We start from the raw sequence: 26,032 nt of genomic DNA, 5'->3' as shown, positions 1-26,032 counted from the left end.
TCAAACTGCAAAAGCAGAGGAGAGGAAGCAGAGGAAGCACAGAATATGTGTGTGTGTAGCAAGTTTTCTGTTGATGTATTTGAGCATCACTTTGCTTTGTTGAAGGAGAAGCCATGGCGACGGGCCTCTTCACCTTTCCGTTCCTCACCATCCCAATCTTTGTGTGAATTATTCACTGTTGGTTAAACAGCTGTCGGAGCTGTTCAAAGCAAAGAAAAAGGCCCTTTCTTTCTTTCTTTCTTTCTTTCTTTCTTTCTTTCTTTCTTCAAAGCAGCCATTCTTTTCTTTCCCTTTTAAAACAACCCTGAAGATTTGCATTTTCCATTTGCGAAACCTCAAATGAGCATCTCAGAGCAGAATCACATTCGGCTTCTTTCTGATGCAGCCAACCTAAAGACAGATATAATACTAATAAAATGTTATATATATATTCTATACACATAATAAAAGTGAAAGTGTGTGTGTGTGTGGATGGGGTGTCCACTTACACAGACAAGCTCCCACTTTCACAAACAGCTATAGCTCCCACTACTCAGGAGACACCAAAGGCCCTCCCTCCAATGATATTGCAGGTTATAGTGAGCGCCATGAACATGCCCAAGAGCTCTGCCAATGTCCTCCACAAACAGCATACTGCCCACCATCCAAGTAAAGATTTTCATACGAGGACAATTTCATCCTAGATTTTATGTGTTTCCTCCACCACAGACATCCCAGTGTTTTCGACTCTCTCCATTGATGTGGAATTTGTATGACTCTGCCCTCTGCCTCTCCCTTAACCTTTTCCTATTCTTTTCCATGGCACACAGCAAGCAGAGGACTTGATCAGCAATTGAACATACTAGAGAGGTTTGGGGAGAATTCTCCATAATTTATGGGAGTAGTAGGTACTAGGATTAACAATTCACTGCAATCTAAGAGCACTTTGAACTCCACCAATGATGGAATTGTACCAAACTTGGCACACAGAGGCCCTATGACCAGAAAAAAATACTGAAGGTCTTTGGGGAAAATTCACCTTGATTTGGAGGAGTTGTGGTTCACCTACATTCAGAGAGCACAGTGAACCCAAACACCAATAGATCTGGACCAAACTAGGCACACATACCTGATATGCTGAGATTTGATTACTGGAGGGGTTTGGGGGGGGGGGGGGGGCTGACCTTCCTTTCTGAGAGTTGTAGTTTACCCACAATCAGAGAAACCGATCTCCACCGATAATGGACCTGGACCAAACTTGGCACACAGAACCCCCATGACTAACTCAACCTACTGGAGGGCTTTGAGGGGACTGACTCACCATAATGGGAGTTTTAGTTTACCCTACAGCCAGAGAGCACACTGAATCCCACCGACTATGCATCAAGAGCAAATTTGCCAAACATAACAAACTTTAAGTACTGATAGAGTATCTAAAGGTTAACCTGGAATTATGTGAGTTGTAGTTCACCCACAACCTTATGCATTTTGTACCATTTTTCAAATAACCCAGGCAACGCTGGGTATGCAAGCTAATATGTGTGTGCGTCTATATGTGTGTGTGTGTGCGCGCGCGCATGCATGCGTGTGTTTTGGGAGGATGGTCAACCTGAAAGTAACCAGTTCAACAGTTGGATAAGGCATTCAATTTGTTTTATTTTGGAGGGGAAACCGTCAGAAGTTAGAGGCGGAAGGGAGGTCAGAGCAAATGAGCACACAGTAGGCAAGGCATGAATGGCTTTTTGTGGGTGCATCCACACTGCAGAATCCATTCAGTTGCATTCAGCTGGAGATGCTGGGGATTCTCCCTCAGAGGATGAGGGGAATTGAGGATTTTTCATTGAGTCTGTGTCTGATCAGACTGAAACACAGACAGAAATGTAGGCTGTAGATCAGAGGGATGGGCCGGCAGCTGCCAAAGTGATAGAGGATGTTTGGGATTCTGTTTCTCTCGAGAATCGGCCTTCTCAGCCTTCAGAAGATGGGAAATTGCCCTGCGATGTGAGATTAGGTCTCTGCTGGGAGAAAGCAAAGGAAAGGTTAATTAGAAGGTCAGGAAGACTCCATGAGAAGCAGTCCTTGCAATCCAGGTGCCGTAGGGATGACCTCATGACTGTTTGGTCGGGTTAAGCTTAAATTAAGTGAAGTTTTCCTGGGCTCGTTAGAGCAGACAACATCACCTTAAAATCAAGTACATGTTCAGCTTTCAAGTTTGCCTTTGTTCCTGAATGAGTTTTGTCTTGGAAAAGTTCCAGGGTTGCTACCTATGCTCTTGAATTCATGGATTTCATGTACCTTGCTACCTTGGACTATTGATCTTTGAATATTTGGAATATTGCCATTTCATAGCACCTTTTCACTGCTTTTTGTGAAATGTCCATTTTCTGTTTTGTATATGCTTTTAAAAAATAAATTGCTGTGATAATGGGTGGAAAGGAGTTCCTGGTCTAGAGTGCAACAAAGAGGAAGAGACAATCTTGCCCTTCCCAGGAGACTCCAGCAAAAGTAGATTGTTACAGCCTCTCCTCCTTGCCAGTTCTTCCTCGTCCTTCATGTTGTCTACCTTGTTGGGTCTCAGGGGTCACTACAATCCACACTTCCTAGGGCCAGAGAGATCCTCTGAGTATTAGAGGTACTGGCGGGTGAGACAGCTGTGCATGACATCTCAGAACAAAAGGCTACGGGAGCTGCTCTCATACCAGCCAGAACTGTGAACTTCCACTTTGAGTGTAAAGTACAAAAGGTAGTAGTGGCAGCCTGCGGATAGACACCCAGAGCTGTGAATGCACCCGAGGAGAGGTTTTTCTCTCCAGCCGGGTGGGAAAGCCAACTGCCTTCACATGCCCAAAATAGCTCAAGTGGAAGGACACCAGACAAGGGACAGCGGTACTGGCGAGACACAATGAGGAGGGAAAGCCAGGTCCATAAATAAAGATCACATACAATTATCAAGAACAACACTAGTTTTCTCCCTGCCATGCAAGAAAAACCAAGTGAATATTTCTCTGTCATCTTCTCTCCCTATTTGATTGTCACATAGAACTGGAGGAAACTTATCCTGTATAGATCAAGACATGGCTTTCATAGGAAAACATGTTTTTTGTGTGAAAACTATTTTTGCGTGAAACCAATGGTTTGGGTGCTAAAAATGTTTTTTGTGCAAAAAAAAAGGTTTCTTGCATGAAATTTCTTCCTGTTCTTGAGTAAAATTACCCATATTTACTTACCATCAAATCTAATGTGCACCTCAATTTTCAAAACCCCAAAACCCAAAAATGTTTTTGCTACATTAGGCTAATCTAATGTGCACCCTAATTTTGGAAAGGTAATTTAGTCCAAAAAGGTGAGCACTGGAATCGAGGTAATATGGTATTTTTTGTGCAAACAAAACCAAAACCCAACCACAGGCCAGGATCCTGAAATTTAAATAATCAATGGGGGTGGAACAAGGGGGTGGCTAGCCTCAGGTCTCCTTCTCCCTTTCTGATCCTTTTCTTATTTGCCCTGTAGGCTGACTCTCCTCGCTCTGATGCTGCAGAGCTGAATGGCGGCTTGTCGAACAAAGTTTCCAGTCATCTCCCCCTTGCTTCAAGGTCCCTCGATACCTTTCCATTCTCTGGTGGAGAAAAAGAAAGACAGCGACCTGGCCTTTTCCATTTCATTCAGGATCGGCCTGCAAGGAAAGCTGCGGCGTCCAATCAGCTTTCAAGCAGCTTTTGAAACTCCTCATCTTTTTGAACATGATCCTTCCATCCACGGCATCTCCCTTGCAGGGGATATTAAGAGGAGACAAAAGGAAATGGCCTCTGACTAAGATGGTTTGAGACAGGACCGCCTCTTCTCAGAGCCAAAGAAGAGGATGTGCCTTCTTTTTTTGACATCTCAGCCTTTGAGACCAACTGTGGAACCGTGAGGCATTTCTTGTGGTCTATTTGGCCCGTGGGACTCTGCGACAACACTTGCATTTTGTCTTTGGGAGGAATCAACTGCTTGTTCCTTCGCCGCCTTGGAAATTGATGCCCGGGTGGGATTTAACCCCTTTGGGCACTGCGGGTTTGCGCTCTCCTCCCCAAACGGAATGCCACTGGCATGGCCAAGCTCTTGCTGAGATTCCAACGGTATTTTCGGCGGAAACCCATCCGCTTCTTTATGCTGATTGCCCTGTACTTGACAGCAGGAAGCCTGGTGTTCCTTCATGCCAGCTTCACTGGACAGACCCGGGTGCCTGAGCATGAGCCCAGCCCCAACAGCCGTGCTGGGGTTGGGACGGAGGCCAAGTATCCGGGGACGGCCCAACTGGGTGGGGAATTCAGAAATGCCCCAGAAACGTTGACCACGGCCCGCAGGTATGGCACGTGGTTCAAGAGTCCATCCAAGGAGTTGCCTGGGCGGAGCAAAGTCGGCGACTATGGCGGGACATGGAGTCGAGCCCTCAAGGGAAGGAACATGCGTGAGAAGGAGGAAGACCGAGGTAACAATTCATCTGAGTGGGGTGAGGAAGGACACATGTAATCCAAATGGTTTGGGCATCCTACAAAAGCAAGGTCTGTTGTGTTTCTGTGAGTTGAACTTTCGTGGATTGGATTATTACCAGGTTTGATTAACCTGTTCTTTCAAGGAATCTCCACTTCTGCTAGACATTGATTGTAGAGTCATGCTGGAGGACCTAGGCCCCTTCTACACTGCCATATAAAATCTGGATTATCTGTTTTGAACTGGATTATTTGACAGTGAAGACTCATATAATCCAGTTAAAAGCAGATAGTGACTCATACAATCCAGTTCAAAGCCGCTTTGAGTCTCCTGCGGGAGAGATAAAGTGAGGTATAAATATAAAGCAGGACAATAATAATAATAATAATAATAATAATAATAATGTGGATTATCTGCTTTGATAATAGAATAGAGTAGCTTTATTTGTCATTGTGCTATCGCACAACGAAATTACATGCCTTCCTTCGCACACACCACAAAACAACACACCCATCCCGCCACACTACCACCACCACCACACAGCCCCCAATGCCACATCAGCACGAAACCACAGAGTTCAACATAGCCACAGCTCTAGGATAAAAGCTATCCTTCAGTCTGTTTATCCTTGTCTTTGTCACCCTGTACTGTCTGCCAGATGGCAATCATTCAAAAAAGAATATGCTGGGATTATAATATATAATCTGGATTATATGGCAGTGTAAATGGGGTCCTAGAGATTCCCAGAAAGAACACTTCTCTAGGCATTTGTATATCCTCTGGTGCATTTCTATGGCCCACTTCTGATGAAAGTAGATCATAGACTCACACTGGAGAACATAGAGATCTCTAGAGTGATGTTCTCTTAGGTTTTTTAAAAATAGCATTTTGGGTGATTTCCCCACATGTTCCCCAGCACCCTCTAGGCAAGCTTAAATACCCCTATTTCTGCCTGCAGTCCCTTTCAAAATAGTGACAGGAAGTAGTAGGCATGTGCAAAAAAATTTCGGAAGTTTTAGAAATGTAAGAAAAATGAAAGTTTTGTAAGTTGGAAGCCATATCCAAAGTGTTTGCGTGGCCCACACCAAATATTTTAGAATCGAAACTGACTCAATACTTTTTCATTTTACTTTTATAAATCTTGGAAGGCTCCCAAAGTCTGTTTCATATTCAGTGCAAGGAAGCAAAAAAGGCCGCTTGCCTGCCTGCCCTACTGTCTGCCTTGCCATTCCTCACCCTGGAATTAATGGAGTCTTGGCATAAGGAGCCATGAAAAGAGGGAGCAGTGTGTCTTGGGAAGGGGAGGGGCCCTATGCCAAAGAATTCAAAAGGCTCTGCCCTAAACTACATTTCCCAGTATGCATCAGCATCAGAAAGCCCCAATTAGAAGATTGGTCTGTAAGCAGCCAGAGTTCCAGTACATTTGTTAATATTCTACTCTATGATTTCTGTTCCTGGGTTACAAATGTCATTTCCTAATTGGTTCTATCTTTTTAAAAAGATGGCAAAAGTTTATTATACTGCAAAAACTTTGTCTTTGCACAAGGGACGTCGTCCTATATGTAGCAGCACATTTTGCTTTGTTGAGTCTACACCAATTTAGCAAACTTTCTGCCACAAAAGCAAAGTTTCTGAAGTAGAACAAATATGTTCAAAGTATGAACTATACCATTAAACAGGAAATAACACTTTGAAACTAGGAACAGATTTTCTTTATTATTAAAAATGTCGTTTATAAAAGCTTTGAAAATTCGCCAAAAATACGAGGATAAGTGAAACGTACTGAAATTTGGTGGGCTAACAATGGTCATTGTGTTCTAACATTATAGCAAGTTTAACTCCAATAGCTTTAAAAATGAGAGTTAGGAACCCCTCAAGTTTCCCCAATTATAGTCATAATTATGCGTAATTACTGGAGAGAAATAGTAACAACATTTCATTAGTCTCATTATAATCATGAAATTTTCACTAAGTATACTTTAGAAACACTTTGGAAACAAAACGCAATCCCCCCCCCCCCCCCCCCCAGTTTTGTAATGACTTTTGAACCATTCTTTATGGATCACACATCCCTAGGAGTGAAGGTTCCAAAAGCAACAATTCTAAGCTCAGAGGGGACTCATGCAACACTAATCCCAAACTCCCTACATACACAAATGCAACAAGCCAGGGACAAATCTCATCCAGAGCAGCTTCTGGTGTGAAAGTGGCAGAGATCTCAGTATTGGCACAATTGTAATGCAGGAGGTGGGAAGACTGAAATTCGTCCCTCGTGCCCACGGTATCTCCGCTCAGCTCAGGCATCCCCAGGAGCCCCAAAGCCCACTGTTCTAATCTTCTCTTCCATTTGTTCGGCTGAGAGCATCTTTTGACGGGTGACTTATGGGGCCTGTCTGCAGAGCGCTTAGCATCTCTGAAGGCCTCATTTACTGCACCTGACAGGACACTCTTTTCTGGCGAGGAGAGGCTTTCGTTGCGGGCGGCACAGCTTCATTTATTATCGGGCAGCTCTTTCCTGCCGTTCTGACACCAATGTTCCCATTAGTCCTGATTTGCACGGTGGCGCAGATCAGGCAGCGGCTTTCCGGGGTCCAAAAAATCGTTTGATGCGTGGCGATGAAGGACAAGGTTTAGAGGGCAGTCCAGAAAGGGGAATAAGGCCACAGCCTTGACAGTGGGGTGCTTGGCTTCATCTGATCATTGGTGGGAGAGATTGGCCCCATTCTCCCATTAGGGTGGCGTGGAGTTACACTTTGTTTGCACGATGCAACCCTTGTGTCGAATGGCAATACTGCACCACTGAACACATTTTTGCCAAGCAGCCTTTTTGCCAAACAGGAAGCAAACTCAACTTCCTTTTGGATGAACAGTGCCTTCAGGGTCTCAAGGAACCCATCCATGGCAAAATTAATCTTTGTAATTGGTTACTGTTGGCCGTGTATTTAATTTGAAATATCTATTGTTTTATTATGCATTTTGTGATTTTTATTGTAATGAGCTGCTCCGACTCCCTGCGGGGAGAGGGAGCAGGATATAAATAAAGTTATTATTATTGTCATTATTGGGAGCTACAGTAGTGCAGAAGGTTAAACTGCTACTTGCTGATCAGAAGGCCGATGGTTTGAATCCTCAGGACAGGGTGAGCTCCCGTTGTTAGCTCCAGCTTCTGCCTGTCAGGAACTGGTTTCCAGGCCTTGAGTCTTGGCGCAAAAAACCAGGATCCTGACATGTGATGCTGATAAGAATGTGCAGCTGGTGGCCTTGGGGGGAAGCAGTTGGCATTTGGCGGGGAATATTGCGCGGGACTCTCAGCCGGCGGGAAAGGGGAATTCAATTGTGAGGGAGGGTATATAAGGGTTAAACCGCGGCGGCCGGCCAATCCTGGCTTTCTTCGTGTATGAATGTCCAGCAGTAAAAGTTCCTGATTGATTACGGATTGGCGTCCTGTGTCGTTATTGGGACGGCTGCTGTGAGCTTACATTAAGCCAGGATTGATCGGTACCATCCCGCGGCTGCGGTGAGGTACCCTTATGGGACGGGAGGAAATTCCAGCGGCAGAGGGAGAGCCGGACTTCCCTTTCGAGAATGCGGAGGAGGAGCTGGAGAGAGTGGCTGCCTTGGCTTCATCGACTGCTTATGCCCGGCCCAACGGGGTGACCCAGAGGCGAGTGAAGGGGGCAGAGGTGGCAGCGAGAGAAAGCAGTGGGCTAGATTTCCCCTCCCCGCAGAGGTTGGAGTATCTGGAGGAAAAGGTGGCATCCATGGAAACCACCCTCGCAGTGATGTCGAGGGTGATGGAGCGGCTGGCCCCCTTGATAGAGGAATCACAACCCCGAGGGGAATCGGTGTGGAGTGCAGGGGAGAGGAGTGACCGGGGACCCGGAACACGGCCTAAAACGCAGGCGAGTTGGAGAGCCGGGGCAGAGAGTGATGAGGAGGAAGGACAGCCGCGGGGCCTAACGCGAACGTCCCAGCAGACGCTTCTGGTGCCCCCGGCCGGAGCCAGGCATGGCACAGGGCGGTATGGATTGCCCCCGGAGCAGCATGGGCTCCAGGGAGGGCCACCAGGAGCAGAGAGCCGGGAGATGCAGCCCCTTCTCCACCACCAGAGAAGGGAGGAGCTGAGAGTCGAATTTGGAGGTGAAGCCGGAAGCCTCGATTATTTCTTGACCATGGTGAGGGGATATCTAGAGGACAACGCACTCACCTTCAGATCGGAGGCAAGCAGAGTGCAGGCAGTGGGCGCGGCACTGAGGAGAGGAGCGGCAGAGTGGTATGTCCAGCTCCATGCCAGACGTGACCCATGTTTGGGATCCACGAGGCGATTCCTAGCAGCGCTGGAAGCACGCTTCAGGGATCCGCTCGAGAGAATCCGAGCGAGAGAGAAGTTGCAGACAATAACCCAAGGCCAGCGTTCCGTGTCCGAATACGTGGAAGAATTCCAGTTGCGGGCAGAAAAGGTGCCTGAGTGGTCCAATACCACTAAGGTCCCAATATTTAAGGAAGGCCTGCGGAAGGAAATCTTGGCTTGGGCACTTCATCGCGATGATCCGGAGGAGATAGGCGGATGGATTGAGCTGGCTGGCCACATCGAGACGACCCTGGCTCAGGTCAGGAGACATCGAGGGGCGGCACCGCAGCAGACGAGAGCCAGGGAGGAGAGTTGGAGGACGGAGAGAGGCATTTAAAAGGGCAACTACATCCTCTGGGGTCAGTGGGCCTTCTTTACAAAATAACACTATGCAACACAATTTGTGTTTCTGGGTGATCCATGTCATTTCCTAATTGGTTCTATCATAAAAACACGGGGAAAGTGCATTAAACTTTTTTGCAGGAGGGACGTCTTGTTATGGCACATTTTGCTCTAGTTTTTCAATGAATTTCTCAGAGAGTCTCAACCAATTCAACATAATAATGATAACAACAACAACAGTATTAACAATAACAATAATAATAAACTATATTTATTTTCCTCTTTATTTTCCCGGAGGGACTCAGAGCAGATTACAGTAACATTTAAGGCAAACATTCAGTGCCTTTTACACAATGAACAACAAGATACGATACACAGATAAGGTAAAGGCCTTTTCATCTCCTGCGTCTGGAGGCGGTGCTCAACTCCGTCCATTGGGAGGTGCTCTTGTCCCATTTTCCATGCTGAGGAGCCTGAGTCCGTAGACATCTCCGAACTTTTTGCCAGCATGTCTGCATGGGTTGCCCTGTTACCTTCCAGCTGAGGCAGTACCTATTGACCTAGTCATATTGCATACTTTAAAACTGCTAGGTTGGCAGAAGCTAGGGATGACAGTCAGGAGCTCACTCCGACTCATGGCTTCAAACAGTTAACCCTCCTATCAGCAGCTTTTTACTGCAGCTAGCAGTTTTAACAGCTATTCTACTGTGGCCCTATAGTTTGTGCCAGAAACATAGTTTCTGGCACATAAACAAAGTTTCTGGAATGTAACATTGTGTAATTTTCCTCCCAATTTTTTCATGCCACCTTTGTCAAAGAAGTCAAGTGAAGACTGCCCTCTTGTGTTTTCCTCAGGCCGGTCCCCTCCCCGCCACAAGGAATTAGCAGTCGTCCTCTCGGAGGTTAATTGTTGTGGATGCCTTGCATATGGCTGGGACCGCCACGGCAACCTTGACAGCAACTGACAGTTGATTCGCACTTACCATCTGGTAGTGGATGCACAGCGTATCAATTCAAATTAAACTAATGAGCATGGCTGAATACCATTCCCAAACGAGCCCCCCCCCCCTCGGTTTGCACAGTGCTGCAACCCTAATGAGGGAAACCATGGCCGCCATTCTAAATTAGCTTCTCAGTGAAGTAGACTGAACTAAGGACCATCTCCTGGACCAATGTCCCTCCTCCAATCCTGGTTACTGAGCATCAGCTGTTGCGAGCAGCAGGGATCAGTTCTCCTGTCAATTGAGATTGATAATACTGGTGTTTGCAATAAGGATCCTGCTTCTTTAAAAAAAATTGGATACTATACGTAGAGTATAACTGTCACCATTATATTACAGAAGTATTAAAGAAACAAAATCAGCCAACCAAATACAAGTCAAAGTGATAACATACTGTCCTGGTATAGTTCAACTGCGGCTCCTTTCTAATTCCATCTTAGTCTCCTACTTGTACTTTTCTCCTTATTCCTCTCTCCACTCCCTCTGGGAAAAGTTGTGATTCCATTTCCACTTTTTTTATTCTATCTGTTGGATCATTGAGATGATCTGATTTAGTTCCTTGCATTTTCATTTTCCCTTCACGTTTGCTATCCGTTCTTTCCCCTTTGAGACCCAGTTCCCTATAGGATATTTATATATTTATTTTTCCTTTCATTGATATAATCCTGGAGCATATAATCTGCTAAATATTCATGTCATTTTTAAATTTTTCATGTTTTGTACTCTTTCCATCCTATCGCCACCATTGCTTGTGCCACTTCTACCATATATTTTATCATATCTGCCTAATCTTTATTAGGAATCCTGCTTCCGATTGTTGGAGATCAGTGGTGAAAGGGAGACATCAGTTTGTTGTGCCCCGATCAACAGAAGAACAGTCCTTCATTGCTCCCCTGTACCATCCAAGTCCTTGTTGTTGTTGTTGTTGTGTCTGCCAGACACATAGGACTTATGACCACCCTGCCCTCTGCAACAGTTGCCCAGACCCATAGTAAATCAAAGGATTTTAGGCATGCAAGAGAGTCACTCTGAGTTGGAGGATCCCACCTCCAACCCAGAAACATTGACCAGATTTGGACATGCTACAATTTTCACCTGAAAGAACACTCGAGTGGAAAAGGAAATGCCTCAAACCTTTTGGAAAAGGGAAATCTCCATAACTTTCTGTTGATTTTATGATCTGTGGAAAGGCATGACCTTGTTAGAAGCCACAACCTTTTCAAAAATGATGCCATAACCTTTTAGGAAAATGGTATTCATGCAAGGCAATTAGGTTTCTCAGCTGTTAAACTGATGTACCTGGGTATGTCTTTGAACTGTTAGGGACAAAGGTATGGCAATGCACAAAAAGCACACACACATACAGCAGAGTTTCAGAAGCATTCTTTTTACTTGCCCTAAAACATCTACTCTCCCTTAAAATATATTTTCCTTTAAATCATGCTCTCAAGAGACAAAAATAAGCAGACTTCTTTAAAAGTAACATAGTTTGTTTACTCACAAACTTCATGTATTCAGCACACAGGTACTTTGCTTATCAGTCCAGTTACAGATAGGATTTGAAGTAGTTTCACTGTGTAGGTAACACAGGGCATCTTTCTTACAATCAACAGTTCATAGTCCAAAGCATCTCTCGGTTCTGAGAGTCTAATGAAGTCCCTATCTAGTCTGAAAGTCCAATGGAGTCTGAGATCTAAAATGGAGTCTGAGTCCTGAACAAGCCCAGATCTGATCACATGGTCTGCAGTCCCTCCCACAACAAAGAGTTAAGGTAAAATTGCATACCACACACACACATACAATACAGTAAGCAATCTCATTTATATACATAACAAATAACTAGTGGAGGCTTGAAGAAGGTTGTTATTTCCAACAGAAACTGGGCTGCACACTGGGCCATATCTCAAGCCACATGCCCCTTGTCAGAACGCATTAATAGGCCGGGTTTTAATAGATTGCAGAAAGGCTGCGGACCCGCCTGGCAGTCCCTTCCGCTCTTGCCTTAATAGGCATAAGAAATGGCAGCATCAGCTACAGTTCACTGAACAAACAAGTTTATTTTTCCAACAGCGCCCCCCCCCCCCCGACGGGTGCTTTATTGGGAGACAAGATAAGAAATGTCCTGACCTTCTGCCCTGGTGAGCAGAAATGTTGGCTCAACTCTAGAGACCATTGGTCTCTAGAGTTGGGCCTCCAGTGGGATAGAGAGGCACACTTCTTTGTAGGCATATCCACCAGATAAATTCCCAGTTCCAACTTTGTTGGGCTCTACAATCAGCCGGGAAAACTCATCTTGTAGTGTCTTGGGGTCTTCCTTTCTCCCTTAAACCAATATTTTCTTTTTCCCTTCCCTTCTTCTTATCCTCCTTCCATCCCTTCTTTCCCTCCTCCCTCTCTTTCAATATTTATATGTCCTATATCTAAAAATCCCAAAGTACAATCAAATCAAAACAAACAGCAATAGCTATTTAAAATGCTAGGAATATATTAAATCATTCATCACCGAGAGTCAGGCAAATGAAAGCCAGTTAAAACTGATATTAAAATCAACACGAAATGAAATTATCTACCTCCCTCCACCTCCTGTGCACGCCTTTCATTGTCACTAGGGCTTTGAATCTGCTGCAGGAGTTGAAGGAGCTCTCTAAGGTTCTGAAAATAGTCAAGCCATGACATCCGGCACCTTGGTGAGCCCCCTTGGAGTCCAGTCTTGGATGGGGCTGCCCTAGATGGTCTTTGGAGTCAAGTCTAACTCAACAAGTCTACCGATTTGGGTCATCAAATAGTCTTCCTCATGCACTGGTACCAGCTTGAGTCTCCATTTGATCCAACCCAGTTCGGAAAGGAGACGAGAAGGTTTTCATGCTGGGAAGTGATTTTTGTTTTTGTACAGAAAGAACACAGTCACTTTGGGATGAGAAGTGTGGGTGCCCCAAGAGGATTGTGTGCCCCATCCCTGCCAGCAGCCTGTTGGGACAGATGTTCATCATCCAGAACAATTGAGGGTTTTCTTCCCTTCCAAGGTCTTACAAGGAGGAAAATGCTTGAGCCCTCCCTGGGTGCTGGGGCTCTCCAGCTTGGCACCTCCAAATTCATTTCAGGGGAGCTTCCCTGTGGCTTTGCCAGGAAGCAAACTAACTAGACAGTGCCTGCTGAGGCAACAATCTTGTATCTACCACAGAGAGGCCTGGTGCGGGTACAGCTCCCAGCGAAGAAGGCATGAAGAGGCCGAGGTCACGGCGGCAGGTTAAACTCTGTGCTTTCCAGCTTGCGGGTGGCCTGGCAGTTCTGCTACCTGAAGGGGTGGTGGTGGTGTGTTTGCTAATGTGCTGGGATGTTCCCTGGGAAGTGGTGAACCTTTGTCTGTCCAATGAGGGGTTGAAAAGATCTGTGCAATTTCTTTCTTTTTTTCCCCCCGAGTTAGATTTTTATTGGGTTATATCATTAATAAGTAGAAAGTAAAACAATGAAAGAGTGAGAGCAATTTCTGGATAGGAACGCTTGGAAAATGAGAGAATTAAAAAAAAAACAGACACAGAAAAAAAGTAATAAATACATAAATGGTTTGACTTCCTTCTATTTTTTCGGTGGTTGTGAATTCATAGTTATTGGACCCTCTAAGGGGTAAAGAACAAATTTGTCTGAACATCCCTGCAGTTTCTGATCTTCTTTTGTGGGTATTTGTTTAATCATATTATTAAGTCTTACTTTAATAGTTTAAGGTAATTCTTGACCAGGTCCCAATTCATTTTTTTTAGAAGTCCTTGGTTGGGGGTAATTCATTAGATAAGCTTGTCCATGTTCATTACCTCCAAAACTTTCTTCAGCCAGTCCTCTTTTTTAGGAATCTCCTTTTGTCTCAAATTTTTAGCAACTGCAATTCTCACTGCAATAACTAGTTAATTGAAAAGAATTTCTTTGTCTTTATCTTCCGCCACATCCAACATGCCTCACAAGTAATATTCAGATTCTTTTGCTATCTTTATATTTAATATTTTTGTATCTCAGTATGGATCTCTGTCCAAAACTTTTTTTTACTTCTGAACAAGTTCACCAGACATGAAAAAAGGTTCCAGTTTGTTGCCCACATTTCCAACATTTGTCCAAAGCATTTTTATATTTTTATTTTGAAATTTTGTGTGGAGTTATATACCACCTATATAATCTTTTTCATCCAATTTTCCTTTAGTTCATTCACATGGGTATATTTAATCTTTTGGTTCCAGTTTTTTCCAATTTTTCTAATTTTATTGGATGTCCTACATTGGAAGCCCATTTGATCATTCACTCTTTTATTTGTTCTATTTCAGTGGCCCACTCTAAGAGTTTTTTGTATATCTTGGTAATCAGTTTGTTGTCGGATTTCATTATCATATCCCAGAAGGAATTTTCCTCACCAAAGCCATGTTTTTTCATCTGTGCAATTTCTTCCTAACCTGAGAAATTAGTTTCCTGCCGCTTGAGGAACCCCATAGGGAAGGTTTACACAGACGAGGCTGGATCAAATGGAGACTCAGGCTGGCTGAGGAAGATCCAGTTGGTAGACTCATTGAGTTGGAAGATACTTCAACCCCATTCAAGTTTTACTCCAAGGTTGCAACTGCTCTCTGTCACAATTTCAGGGGTGAAATGCCAATGTGAGGTCTATGCTGTTGGTAGTTCTTGTGCCTACCACCTCCTGGCTTTCTTGTGTCACAAAATTTTAATATGCATATTTGAGAAATGTGAATTTGATATATGTGTGGGAATGAATGGAAGAATGAAAGAATGGATAAAGTTAATAATTTTGGAAACACCAGTAAAAGACCAAGGCCTGCAATGACTAAACCTGCTTGTTGAACCGTAATTAAAAGTTGCTAATAAGAACTGAAAAGTAAACTCTGATAAGAACTGAGACAAGGTTCTTTCAAGTTAAGGATATTTTTGCAACATTCCTTATGTTAAGAAGGAAGTCAGCACAAACTTTGTGTTTGTCAATACCAATAAAAAAGAGTCAACATCTGGCCACGAAACTGAGATGGAGCCAGGATAGAAGAAGTCTATCATTAATTTACAACTTTGGGACTACATCAGCAGAATATTTCTATAAAAGACTCTAATAATGCTCAAATTGTGGCAGACCTTAAGAGTCTGGGCCACCCGCTATGCTCTGCTCCATGGGAAGGAGAGAGATAGTGTACCATGGAGTGGCAGATTTGCAAGGGAGCAGTCTGGTCACTTTGGCCTTCTTTCTCAAAGGATGAGGAAGAAATGCACTTTTGGAGGCCTAGATTTTGTGCAGGGAGTCAGATTCTGCTGTATGGAAAACAGAGATGTGGTCCTTGGCATTGTTCTTAGGGAAAGAAGTTTTGAAGTTATGGAACTATGTGTTGACAGTCTGCAGGAAAACAAGCAGGGTCTGGCCTAACAGGTGCTTCTCCAAGGAGGGAGAAAATGATATAATAATATTTGGGTGCATGAGGATGAATGTATGTTCATGTGTGTGAATGTTGAGTGAAAATGTAATTCCTCTTTGTTTGTTAGCCCAGTGTAACTGTAAGTTGTACATCCAATATAGTTGCTTAGAATCTGTATATCTGTATGTCTAAATGCTTTTCTGTAATCTGATATACCCTCTCACACTGGAAATTGCAATAAAAAGAGCCTATGCTTTAAAGTTATTGAAAAGTCATTCATGACAATGTGGTGTCAGAAGTGGGATATTCTTTTCCAGTGTGGGGAAGTTATTCATAACACTTGTGCCATGTCAAGAGAGTGACTGCTTTTGTGATGGGCACTTTTAACCATTTGTTTTTCCCTCCCCAGCAAAATACATCGGCTGTTATGTGGACAACACCCACCGGAGAGCCCTGCGTGGCGTGTCTTTCTTTGACTACAAAAAAATGACATTGTTCCGTTGCCAGGACAACTGTGCTGAACGGTAGGGTGGCAAAGCCGTGACGGGGGCTTCATTCATTCCAAAGTATCACGTGTATATCTCCACTGCTGGCTTGGGGCAGTAGAGTGAGGTGCCTTTCTTCCTGGGGTTATTTTTCTTCCTAATTCCCACTCTCCCAGCATCGTGGTCTGGAAAGATTACATTTGCAATCATTGGGGGATCACTTGCATGGAGATGTCAGCCTGTCTAAGGCTGGAAAGGAGCAGTTGGGCTCCTATATTATAGTCTGGGACACACACGAAAGGGGATATCTTAAGGTTTGCTTCTAACTGCAGGGATGATAACAGGAAACTAGGCCCGGGGCTGAATACCTGGCCAGTTTTCAGGCAAAGCACTACTCTAATATAACAATGATCATCCCAGAAACTGTGAGTGAATTTTGCAAAGAATATTCCTTGAACTGTGAAAATTCACATCACTCCAGGATTCTTCCTGTTCAAGTTTCTTGACCCTTGAGAGACAAGATTGTGTAGTTTTCCTATCCCCCATCTGCTTCAGAGCTTGGGGGAAATTCCTTTTTGTGGGACTACAACTCCCAGAACCTCCCTGTAGAACTTAGTTGTTTGGCTGGCCTTCAAAGAAAGACAATCCAGCAGCAGAACCTAACTATTTGACCCTCCCGAATGCCCTTTTTGTTCTCCTGGCAGGGGTTACCTCTATGCAGGGCTGGAGTTTGGGGCCGAGTGTTACTGTGGGCACAAGATCCAAGCCACCAACGTCAGCAACTCTGAGTGCAACATGGAGTGTAAGGGGGAGAAGAGCAACATCTGCGGCGGGATCAACCGACTGTCCATCTACCGCCTTGAATTGGCCCAGGAGTCCGCAAGGAGGTGTAAGTCAGGCTATCTCAACGGGGATGTGAAATTGGGGTGAATAAACAAGAAACCTTCAAGTCACCCTGTCCTTATTCACCAAAGTCAGGGCAGCCCGGACTTCCTTGGTTAAGTCCATCCACTTGAAATAGTCTTCCTCTATTCCTGCCACCATCCACCTTTCCAAGTATGACTGTCTTTTCTAGGGAGTTATATCTTTGGGACCATGGTGGCGCAGTGAGTTAAACCACTAAGCTGTAGAACTTGCTGATCAGAAGGTCGGCAGTTTGAATCCACGGGATGGGGTGAGCTCCCATTGTTAGCCCCAGCTTCTGCCAACCTAGCAGTTCAAAAACATGCAAATGTGAGTAGATGAATAGGTACTGCTTTGGTGGGAAGGTAACAGTGCTCCATGTAGTCATGCTGGCCACATGACCTAGAAGGCATCTACGGACAACACCAGCTCTTCGTCTTAGAAATGAAGATGAGCACCACCCCCAGAGTCGGACACGACTTAATGTCAAGGGAAAACCTTTACCTTTACACCTTCGGATGCTATGGCCAAAGTGTGAACATCTCAATCTACTTGTCTTGCCTTACGAGGGAGTGTTCTGGGAGTCAGGTCTCCATGTCGACTCCCATGGAAATTCAGAGCTGTTTTGGTTCACTGGCATCCAAAAATGTCATGGGGGTGGATGGAAAGGGGGCCGAAGCATCCTGTTGTACCGCCTGGGCCATGCAGTGCCACAAACCAGAGAGAGGGCCACCCTGTCCCTGGGAAAGGAAATAACTGGTGCTTGAGCACCATTAATGAGCTTCAAATAGGCTTTTGATCTCTCCCTGGCTCTCAAAGGCTTTTCTCCCCGTGACTCCGCTGCTAATATTGCATTCCTTGTGTTTCTCACCGCCTCCCATAGTTGAGATGCCGGGGCCTGTGTGGCTCATTAGCAGGTACTTAAATGTCAAAGACAGAGGAGGAATCGGGAAGGTGAACGAAGGAGGGATACATAAGGGAGGGGGGGGATATTGGCGGAGGGTCCTACAGGAAAAGCCAGAAGAGGCCCCAATTAGGGGCCTGCAAAATGTACATGGCAAGTCATGTAGGGAAAGCAAGGGGAGGTTTTAATGTCCTGATGCACGGACCAACACCAAGCTTTGGCCATAACATCGAAATTTAAAATAATTCATTTGTTAAAGATGGGAAGGCTTGGAAAAAAATGGGGAAAATGGGAAGGCTTGGAAAAAATGGGGAAAATGGGGAACAAACAATTTTTCCATTTTTTACCGGGTTTTCCCAATTTTTCACATTTTTCCCAGGTCTTCCCATCTCTGGGTTGGCATTGATTCCTCTCCCAAATAATCATCTCGTATGTGGGGAAATGTCATAGGTCTTAGTCGTCCCCAAACCTCGGTGCCCCCATAACTTTTTTGTGCCAAACCTGGACCCAAATTGCATCACATTGGATATGAAAATTGGCCCTATCCTCTTCATGCTTGTTATAATTAGTTTTCCCGACATTATGCCAGATTTAGGCCTAGTTCTGCCCCTTGCCTGAAATACCCGCAGAGCGCTGCCAGTGCTGTTGTGGACAAACACAACACTCTCCTAGTTTTAAGAAGACACTCAACCTCATTATGCGATGGGATCGCAACTATTCCCAGCTCTTCAGACACAATCACAGATGTTTCCGAACTCTAGTCAGTCCCCCTGGCAGAGAGCAAAACCAAGCACAATAACGTACATCAGATGCAACCTTAAGTTGTGGGCGACCACAGGAAATGAAGATTAGCTTTTGATCTATGAGCCATTTCCTGAGAATTACTGAAGACAAATAACAGCCACTTGTCATTTCCTTGGTGAGACAGAAGCTGAGAGCGAGAGATCTGAGCGAGAGATCAATAGAATGGAATGGTGGTTTAGCAGTGGACCAGCACGACTGTAACCCAGAGTTGTGGGCTCAGAATAAATAAATATTCTGGATGCGAGTGACAGATACCATTTTTCAACTGACATTAATATGTCCCATGGTTTTTGAACGAGGGTGTTGGGACCTGTGAAAGACACGGGCCCAAAACAATCAGAGCGGGGTTGAAGGTAAGCGCATTAATAGTGGTGAGGATGTGATGGCAGTACAAAGAACGCTCGAGCAATCTTTTTCAAGCCTGGCAATAGACTGGTATATTTTGACTGATATTGGGGTTAAAAAATACAACTGAAAGACACATGACGGCTGCCTTCCCCAGCATAGAACACAAAACCCCAGAAGGGTTGGAAGACAACTCCCATCACCCTCTGACAGCTTGCTGGTAAGAGCGGCAGTCCAATATCTCTGAATGGCACACCATGCTTCAGCCTAAAATAGGAACCCCAAGACATGCTTGCTCCAACAAATCCTACTGGGGCCTTTTATACCTCTGGGACAAGACTCCTCCCCTCAGGCTCCACCTCTTTCACACAAAGCGGGAAGCCTTAAAGGGACAAGCCTTTGGTTCAAAGCCAAGCACATCTTTTTTGTCTTTTTGAAGTTTAGGCCCAGCAGGGAACTCAGAGGAGGCATGTTTCAGGCCTGGCTTTTCTTCCCCAGCCCTAAGGGGAGGAATCTGTAGAGTGAGAGCACTGCTTTGAAAATGGAGTATGTGCATATTTTCCTCTTTTGTTAGACTTGGTGTTTATTCTTGGAATGGCATACACTGTACAAACATGATAGATGTTCAATGCATCCATGCTTAATTACATCACTGGGCACTGCCCTTTGGAACATCGTCCTTGCAGGACCTGCTTACTGTGACATCACTCAGTCTAATAATAGTAATAGTAATAGTAATGGTAATAATTGTTTTGTGTTGCCTGTATGGTTCCTCTTCCTTCTGCAATTCTGCACTAGTAATAGCTTCCAGGGCAGCTCTATGTTGGAGCCAGATGTCTATTTGGGAAGTTGCCAGCTCATGAACCACTGTGGCTGAGTTATCCCTTGACAAGAAGCAAAAGCTAATTCTTTCAATAATTCTGTCAATCTGATGCCTTTCTTTTGCCTCCCTCCCTCCCTCTCAGATGGCAGTGCCATCTTCCGCGGTTGCTTCCGCCGCCCGGAGAATGTGTCACTGGCTTTACCTGCCAGCCGATTGATGAAAAACATGTCGGTGGACCGCTGCGTGGACTTCTGCACCAGCAAGGTATGAAGAGAAACCAAAGGCCTTCCCATAAATCCTACTGGATCCCCCCTAGCAGACCCTTCCTTTTGTCCTATATCACCCCAGGAAACCAGAGCTGGGAAAACAGTGCCTTTAGAGAGTGAGTCATACTGGTGTTTTCAGTAGGGATCCTTCTTCTGATCGTCAAAGATCAGTGGTGAAAGGGAGACGTCCGCCTGTTGTGCCCCAATTAACAGAAGAACAATCTTCAGTTGCTTTCCCCAGACCATCCTAAGTCCCTGTTCTTGTTGTTGTTTTGTGTTGTTGTTGTTGTTGTTGTTGTTGTATGTCTGCCAGACACCTATGACTTATGACCATCCTGCCCTCTGCCACAGTTGCTCAGACCCACCCAGGAAGCCAGAGCCGGGAAAACAGTGCCTTTGGAGAGTTAGTCATACTGGTGTTTCCAATAGGGATCCTGCTTCTGATTGTCCCACATCCCCCTGCCAGAATATTTAACTTTCCCTGCCCTTGCCACAGGAGGGTATTACAAAAATATGTTTGATGGGGATGGCATGGCCCTACAAATTCTAAGGGGTTAATGTGCCCTCCTCATGCTTGCCCACCCATATAGCCTCCAGTTGACCCAATCTGGCACGGACAATACCAATTCCTCCTCTGATGTCCCAGTTTCTCAGATGCTTTTAAAATGTCCTAGTTTCTCTCTCCTCCTCCCATTTACCCTGCCAAGGGAGCTTAAAGTGCAACAAGAGTTTGCCCTTGTCATAAATACTTTTTAAACTTTAAAAGGCTTTTAAAAGGTTCTTTTATTCTGTTCACATTGAGACAGAGTATTAGGACCTTTACAGAGAAAGAAGATAGACGCACACGGATTATAGCTCCATTGGGTGCACAAACAAAGCATTCACACACATACACATTCACTTATCATCATGCATACATTACCATCTCTTCTTCCTTCTCCTGGAATAGAGACCCAAACATAGGCCAGCGTTCCCAGTAAATCTACCATTCTGCGAATACACCATCTTCCTCTGTCCCTTGGAGAAGATGGCAGGTGACCAGACTTCTCCAGTCTGCCACAATCTTTGGACAGTAAATTGCCTCTTATACAGCAATATTTCTGCTGATTTTGTTCCAAGAAATTGTAAATGAATGACAAATTGTTTTCCAGCTAAAACATGCTGACTCCATCAGTTCCAGACAGATGTTGGCTTTTCTTCCTTAAGTGATACTGGTTTTCTTTCATAATGTAAGGAACCATTTAAAAGAGTAATTGTCTCTGGTCATGTAAACATGTTGTTTTCCACCAAGAGTTAATCATTTGTCTCTGGCTATCAACAGTTCAGCTGTTCTCATCAACAACTTTGAGTTATAGTTCATGAATTCTCCTTTTGTAGTTTTCCAGACTTCGTTTCTTAGGATGGCATCTCTAGCCTCATATAGACTCCAACCATACTTCTTTCATACTACTTCATTCAAACTGTACATCTTTCATTCATCACATCTTCAGTTCACTCAGTAGGGAAAAGAAGGAAAGAAGGGGCAGAACCGTGCCCTTCCCAGTTGGTTCATATCAAAGCAAATGGGTGCGCGGCTAGGGCAAGGCAGTCTTGGGGTGTTCTTGGAGGTGCCAACCTTTTCTTGGTTGGAGACATTCTCCCATCTTAGTAACCTTCCTTTTGAGGAGCTCTGAACAGCACACGCACAATCCTATTGTGTGTGCAGGTCAACCTGAGTTAAATGTGAATGGACCCAAAGGTTTTATTGATGGGGATTTGTTCTGGGCAGGGCTTCAGCCAGATGCCACCTCTGCTGAGCTTCTCAATGGCATGACGCTTTGTGTCTGTCCTTTGCCAGGAGTTCCCCTTGGCAGCCCTGGCCGGTGAGTCCTGCCACTGTGGTTTCCCCACCACCCTCTTCACTTTGCATGAGCGGGAAGATGAGCAGCTCTGTGCCCAGAAATGCAGTGGTGAGGAGTTTGAAAGCTGTGGCACTGCCAAGTATTTCATCATGTACCAGACACAGGTGCAAGGTAAGAAGGTGGGATTGGCACCAAGGTGGAATGGAAGGGGGATTGCCACTCGCTGATTCAGTGGAGAGGCAAAAGCAAACTGCAACCGCTTCTCCCAGCTTGCTTCGTCTCCCTCTTCAATCCCTTTTGCCATCTTGGCCACGTGTGTCCCAATTTTCATCGGTGAAATATCGGTGGGTATGTGACCCAAGACTTGAATCCGTACCCCTTGCTGACATCTCACTTCTTATCCATTCACAGACAACCGCTGCATGGATCGCCGTTTTTTAACATCTCGGGCCAAGCAGTTCATCGCATTGGCGAGCTTCCCAGGCGCAGGCAACACCTGGGCCCGGCACCTCATTGAACTCGCTACAGGCTACTACACCGGCAGCTACTACTTTGACGGTTCTCTCTATAACAAAGGTGAGAATGTCCCCACAAAATCAGCAGCTTGTGGGATGACTTTTGGGGAGTCAGGGTGAAGGCTAGCAGAGGGGAGCATTTGCAAATATGAACGTGGATTACGAGAGAGTTAGAAGATTATCACACAACACCATTGAAGTGCTCATATTCCACTTTAACTGCTATGGCTGCTGGTAGAATCCTGGGATTTGCCATTTAGGGAGAGCCCTTTAAAATTCTCAGCCAGAGATGTCCTGGGCCTCACTAAACTACATCCCCCAGGATTCCTCAGGGGGCAGCCATAGCAGTTAAAGTAGAATAACAATGCTTTAACAGCGTTCTGTGATCATCCCCTCTGTTTCCTATTTCCCCTCCTCTTCCATTTGAGCATTGCTTCCTTTCTCTGTGTTCCTATCTCAAACTCCTGCCGTGTGCTTTTCTTTCCTTCTCCCTTGGCTCCAAAGGGTTCAAAGGCGAGCGGGACCACTGGCGCAGCGGGCGGACAATCTGCATCAAAACCCACGAGAGTGGGCAAAAGGAGATCGAGGCCTTTGACGCAGCCATCTTGCTGATCCGCAACCCATACAAGGCCCTCATGGCGGAATTCAACCGGAAATATGGCGGCCACATTGGCTTTGCGTCCCATGCCCACTGGAAAGGGAAAGGTAGGCACGGCAACCTGTCGGGGAAGCCATGGCCCACCTTGCGATCCTCTCCTGCCCGCTTTTAGAGATCGGCAGTGATGCGGTTTCTTGCCCATTGATCCCAACATTAAAATCCGTTGATGACAGGGTGATAATGAAGCAAATATAATCAGCCCAATCTGGAAAATTTGGCAGGCCCCACATCTTACAAAGAGACCTATTATATTTGACTACCCACCATTTCATGCCACCCTCCACTGAAAGAATAATTGAACCTGTGCCCGGTGTCATGAAGCATAAGTAGCACAATTCACCGTGCATCATCCCTGTGTGTAAAACTTTGCTTTAGAAACCAGTCTGTGTTGTAAAATTAATGGCCTGAAACAAAATAAAGAATTTAAAATATAGATATAGTTCCTCCCCCCAACCCCCCCCCCCCCAACTAGGTTGGATATGTATGGCTGGTTTCAGTGGCAAAGTGGGGACAAAAGGTAATCCTGATAGGCTCCCTCTCTTCTTCCAGAATGGCCGGAATTTGTCAGGAACTACGCCCCCTGGTGGGCCACCCACACTCTGGATTGGTTGAAGTACGGCAAGCGGGTCCTCGTGGTCCACTTTGAGGACTTGAAACACGACCTCTTCATCCAGCTCAAGCGCATGGTGGGCCTCTTGGGCATTGCCGTCTTGGAGGACCGGCTCTTGTGTGTGGAGGGCCAGAAGGATGGCAACTTCAAGCGCTCCGGCTTGCGGAAGCTGGAGTATGACCCCTACACACCAGAGATGAAGAAGACCATCAATGGCTACATCAAAACCGTGGATACAGCCTTGAAATTTCGGAACCTGACGGGTGTCCCAGAGGACTATTACCCGAGATGATGGCCGTGGGCAATGGGGAGGTGGTTTGGGGCTGGGAGGCCCGGACTCTCCCCTGGAAAGGTGCCCTGGGTTTCCTGAGCTGGGAACAATTTCCACCCAGTGGGTGGTTCTGCTCTTGGCGCTCATTCCACTGCTGATGAATTCCCTTGCATGAGCAAATGTGCTGTCACCCACCCTTGGCAAAGCTGCCTGCACCACCGTTATGTTTGCTGGGCACTGTTGTGCACCGACTTCAGCCTTGGACTCCATGGCACCTCAAAACCTTTCCTTCCCCTGGAACCCCCGTAACGCTGGTCGCTTCCATTCTTTTCTAGCTGGTTGCAACCCTATGATGCTTTTGGGGCCCCGATAACCCTGGAAGAAAAATCAGGTCAGGGTGGTGTATGGCCTTTGTTCATTGTTTTTTTCAGGAATGTCTCCCTGGCATGTGGGGGGTGCTCTGCTGCTGGACACTTGGGACCAGAAACACAACAATGCTTGGGGACCCAAGTGGGCCTTACCACAGAGTACAACGGTTGGTAGAATCCCGAGGGATGTGCCACCGCAGAGTGTGGACCAGTTATTTTGCGGGCAGTTCAGCTCCCAGAATCTCCCAACCAACATGCTGGTTGGGGGAAATTCAAGCGTATCTGCTGCCTAACGTCACTGGCCTCTGATCTCTGTTCATTTTATTCTTCTATCCAGGGAGTTGTGCTGTTGTTGTTGTTGTTGTTGTTTGAAAGGTGTGGGATTCAAAATGGCTACCTCCTCCAGCTGCTGCAGTGGGCCATGCTTTGCCCACTCCGGCATTCGGCAGTTGAACGGCTGCAGAGGGGCAGTTGGGGTCGACCTTGCAGCCCACATCTCCTTGGTATTTTTCAGCCTGCAAACCGGGCAAAGGGAGATGCTCCTCCTTGCATTTGGTTGTGCATGCCACCACCCCGGAGACTCTCTGCTGACGACCCGTCTGTGATTTGCCCCCTTCCCTTCTCCTTTTCACCTATTTTCTCATTCACCTCTGTGCTCAAGAGTACAGAGCAGGACTATGGCCTTCCAGAAGCCCTTGGCCAATGCCTCCTTCCTGCCCTCGCCAACGCAATCCATGTGGAATTGCGCTCCAATGTGACATGGAGGCTCACCAGCAACCCATCCCTGGTTGAGAACTTCTCACAGTGTTCTCCTTTTTCATTGCTTTGTGAATAATACGGCCCGTGTTATAATTCCCCTGGAGATGCCCCTTGGTGGAGGGGAAATGGCCAGACCATTGCCTAACAAACCGCTCACCTCCTTTGGGATGTGCGTGCTTGCTGCTGCTTTCCCTCCCCACTTTTTTTTCCTCTTTTTCTCTTTTGAAGTTCAGCCTCAACAGCTCTGCAGAGGTCCTTCTGCTCCTGAATGTATTGGGGAAGGAGCAGTAACAGCAAATGTTTTGTGTGTCTCTTGGGGGCGGCGGGGGGGGGGGTGTTGTTGCTTTCTTTTGAACCTTCCTTTTGCAAAAAAACCATTTCAATTTAGTGCAAGTGAGCTCTGGTTTCAGCTTTGCCCCCTCCATCCGCTGAACTCTGTCTGAAAAATCCTCAGGTCAAATGCTGCCCATTAAACCAATGTTTTGTTAATATTTCTATGGTGCGGTTGAATGGTGTTTTTTCTTGCGAAGGGGTTGCGGCTATGACTCAGTCATGTCTCTTGGGCCCACTCAAACTGGCCTGGTTCAATGTTATGACATCCTGGAAGTCGCAGTTTGGCAAGACACCCTTTGACAAATAACCCGGTAAAACTACAACTCCTATAATTCCATAGCATGAGGTCATGCAAGTTTAAGTGGTGTCAAACTGTATCCAGACTACACAGAAGAGTTACGCATCAGTGGCCCTAGGCTACGAACTTAAATTTTGGAGGAAATAATACAAGGGTTGAGAGAGAATCCTTCCAGTATGTCTTTCACCCAGTTCTGAATATTTTAGGGGATATGTTTTTCACCATTTATTTTTATTTTTGGGGTGAGGTGGTAGATATTGTCGCTGACTCTTTCCATCTCTTCCCGGATAGTGATTGAGAAATTGGA

The 26,032-nt window shown here is 45.6% G+C and overlaps 1 protein-coding gene across 2 annotated transcripts in view; it reads left to right on the top strand.

Annotated features, from left to right (window-relative positions):
- WSCD2 (WSC domain containing 2) overlaps positions 1–25,585 on the top strand; it is a 40,143-nt gene extending 14,558 nt beyond the window's left edge. Inside the window, exons 2-9 of one of the 2 annotated variants that reach the window (XM_060786098.2) lie at positions 3,490–4,471; positions 15,952–16,066; positions 16,732–16,916; positions 19,949–20,070; positions 21,910–22,084; positions 22,325–22,489; positions 22,933–23,133; positions 23,636–25,585. In XM_060786098.2, the coding sequence (XP_060642081.2) occupies positions 4,069–4,471; positions 15,952–16,066; positions 16,732–16,916; positions 19,949–20,070; positions 21,910–22,084; positions 22,325–22,489; positions 22,933–23,133; positions 23,636–23,988 (1,719 nt within the window). In that variant the 5' untranslated portion in view covers positions 3,490–4,068 and the 3' untranslated portion in view covers positions 23,989–25,585. The remainder of the gene's footprint in view (positions 1–3,489; positions 4,472–15,951; positions 16,067–16,731; positions 16,917–19,948; positions 20,071–21,909; positions 22,085–22,324; positions 22,490–22,932; positions 23,134–23,635) is intronic. The other variant, XM_060786099.2, reaches the window with a different exon arrangement.
- Positions 25,586–26,032: the final 447 nt, after the last annotated feature.

The sequence above is a fragment of the Anolis sagrei genome, chromosome X (genome assembly GCF_037176765.1).
Source record: "Anolis sagrei isolate rAnoSag1 chromosome X, rAnoSag1.mat, whole genome shotgun sequence".
Taxonomy (NCBI): domain Eukaryota; kingdom Metazoa; phylum Chordata; class Lepidosauria; order Squamata; family Dactyloidae; genus Anolis; species Anolis sagrei.
Note: the sequence above shows the minus strand (reverse complement) of the source record. Positions and strands in the feature narration are given on the sequence as shown.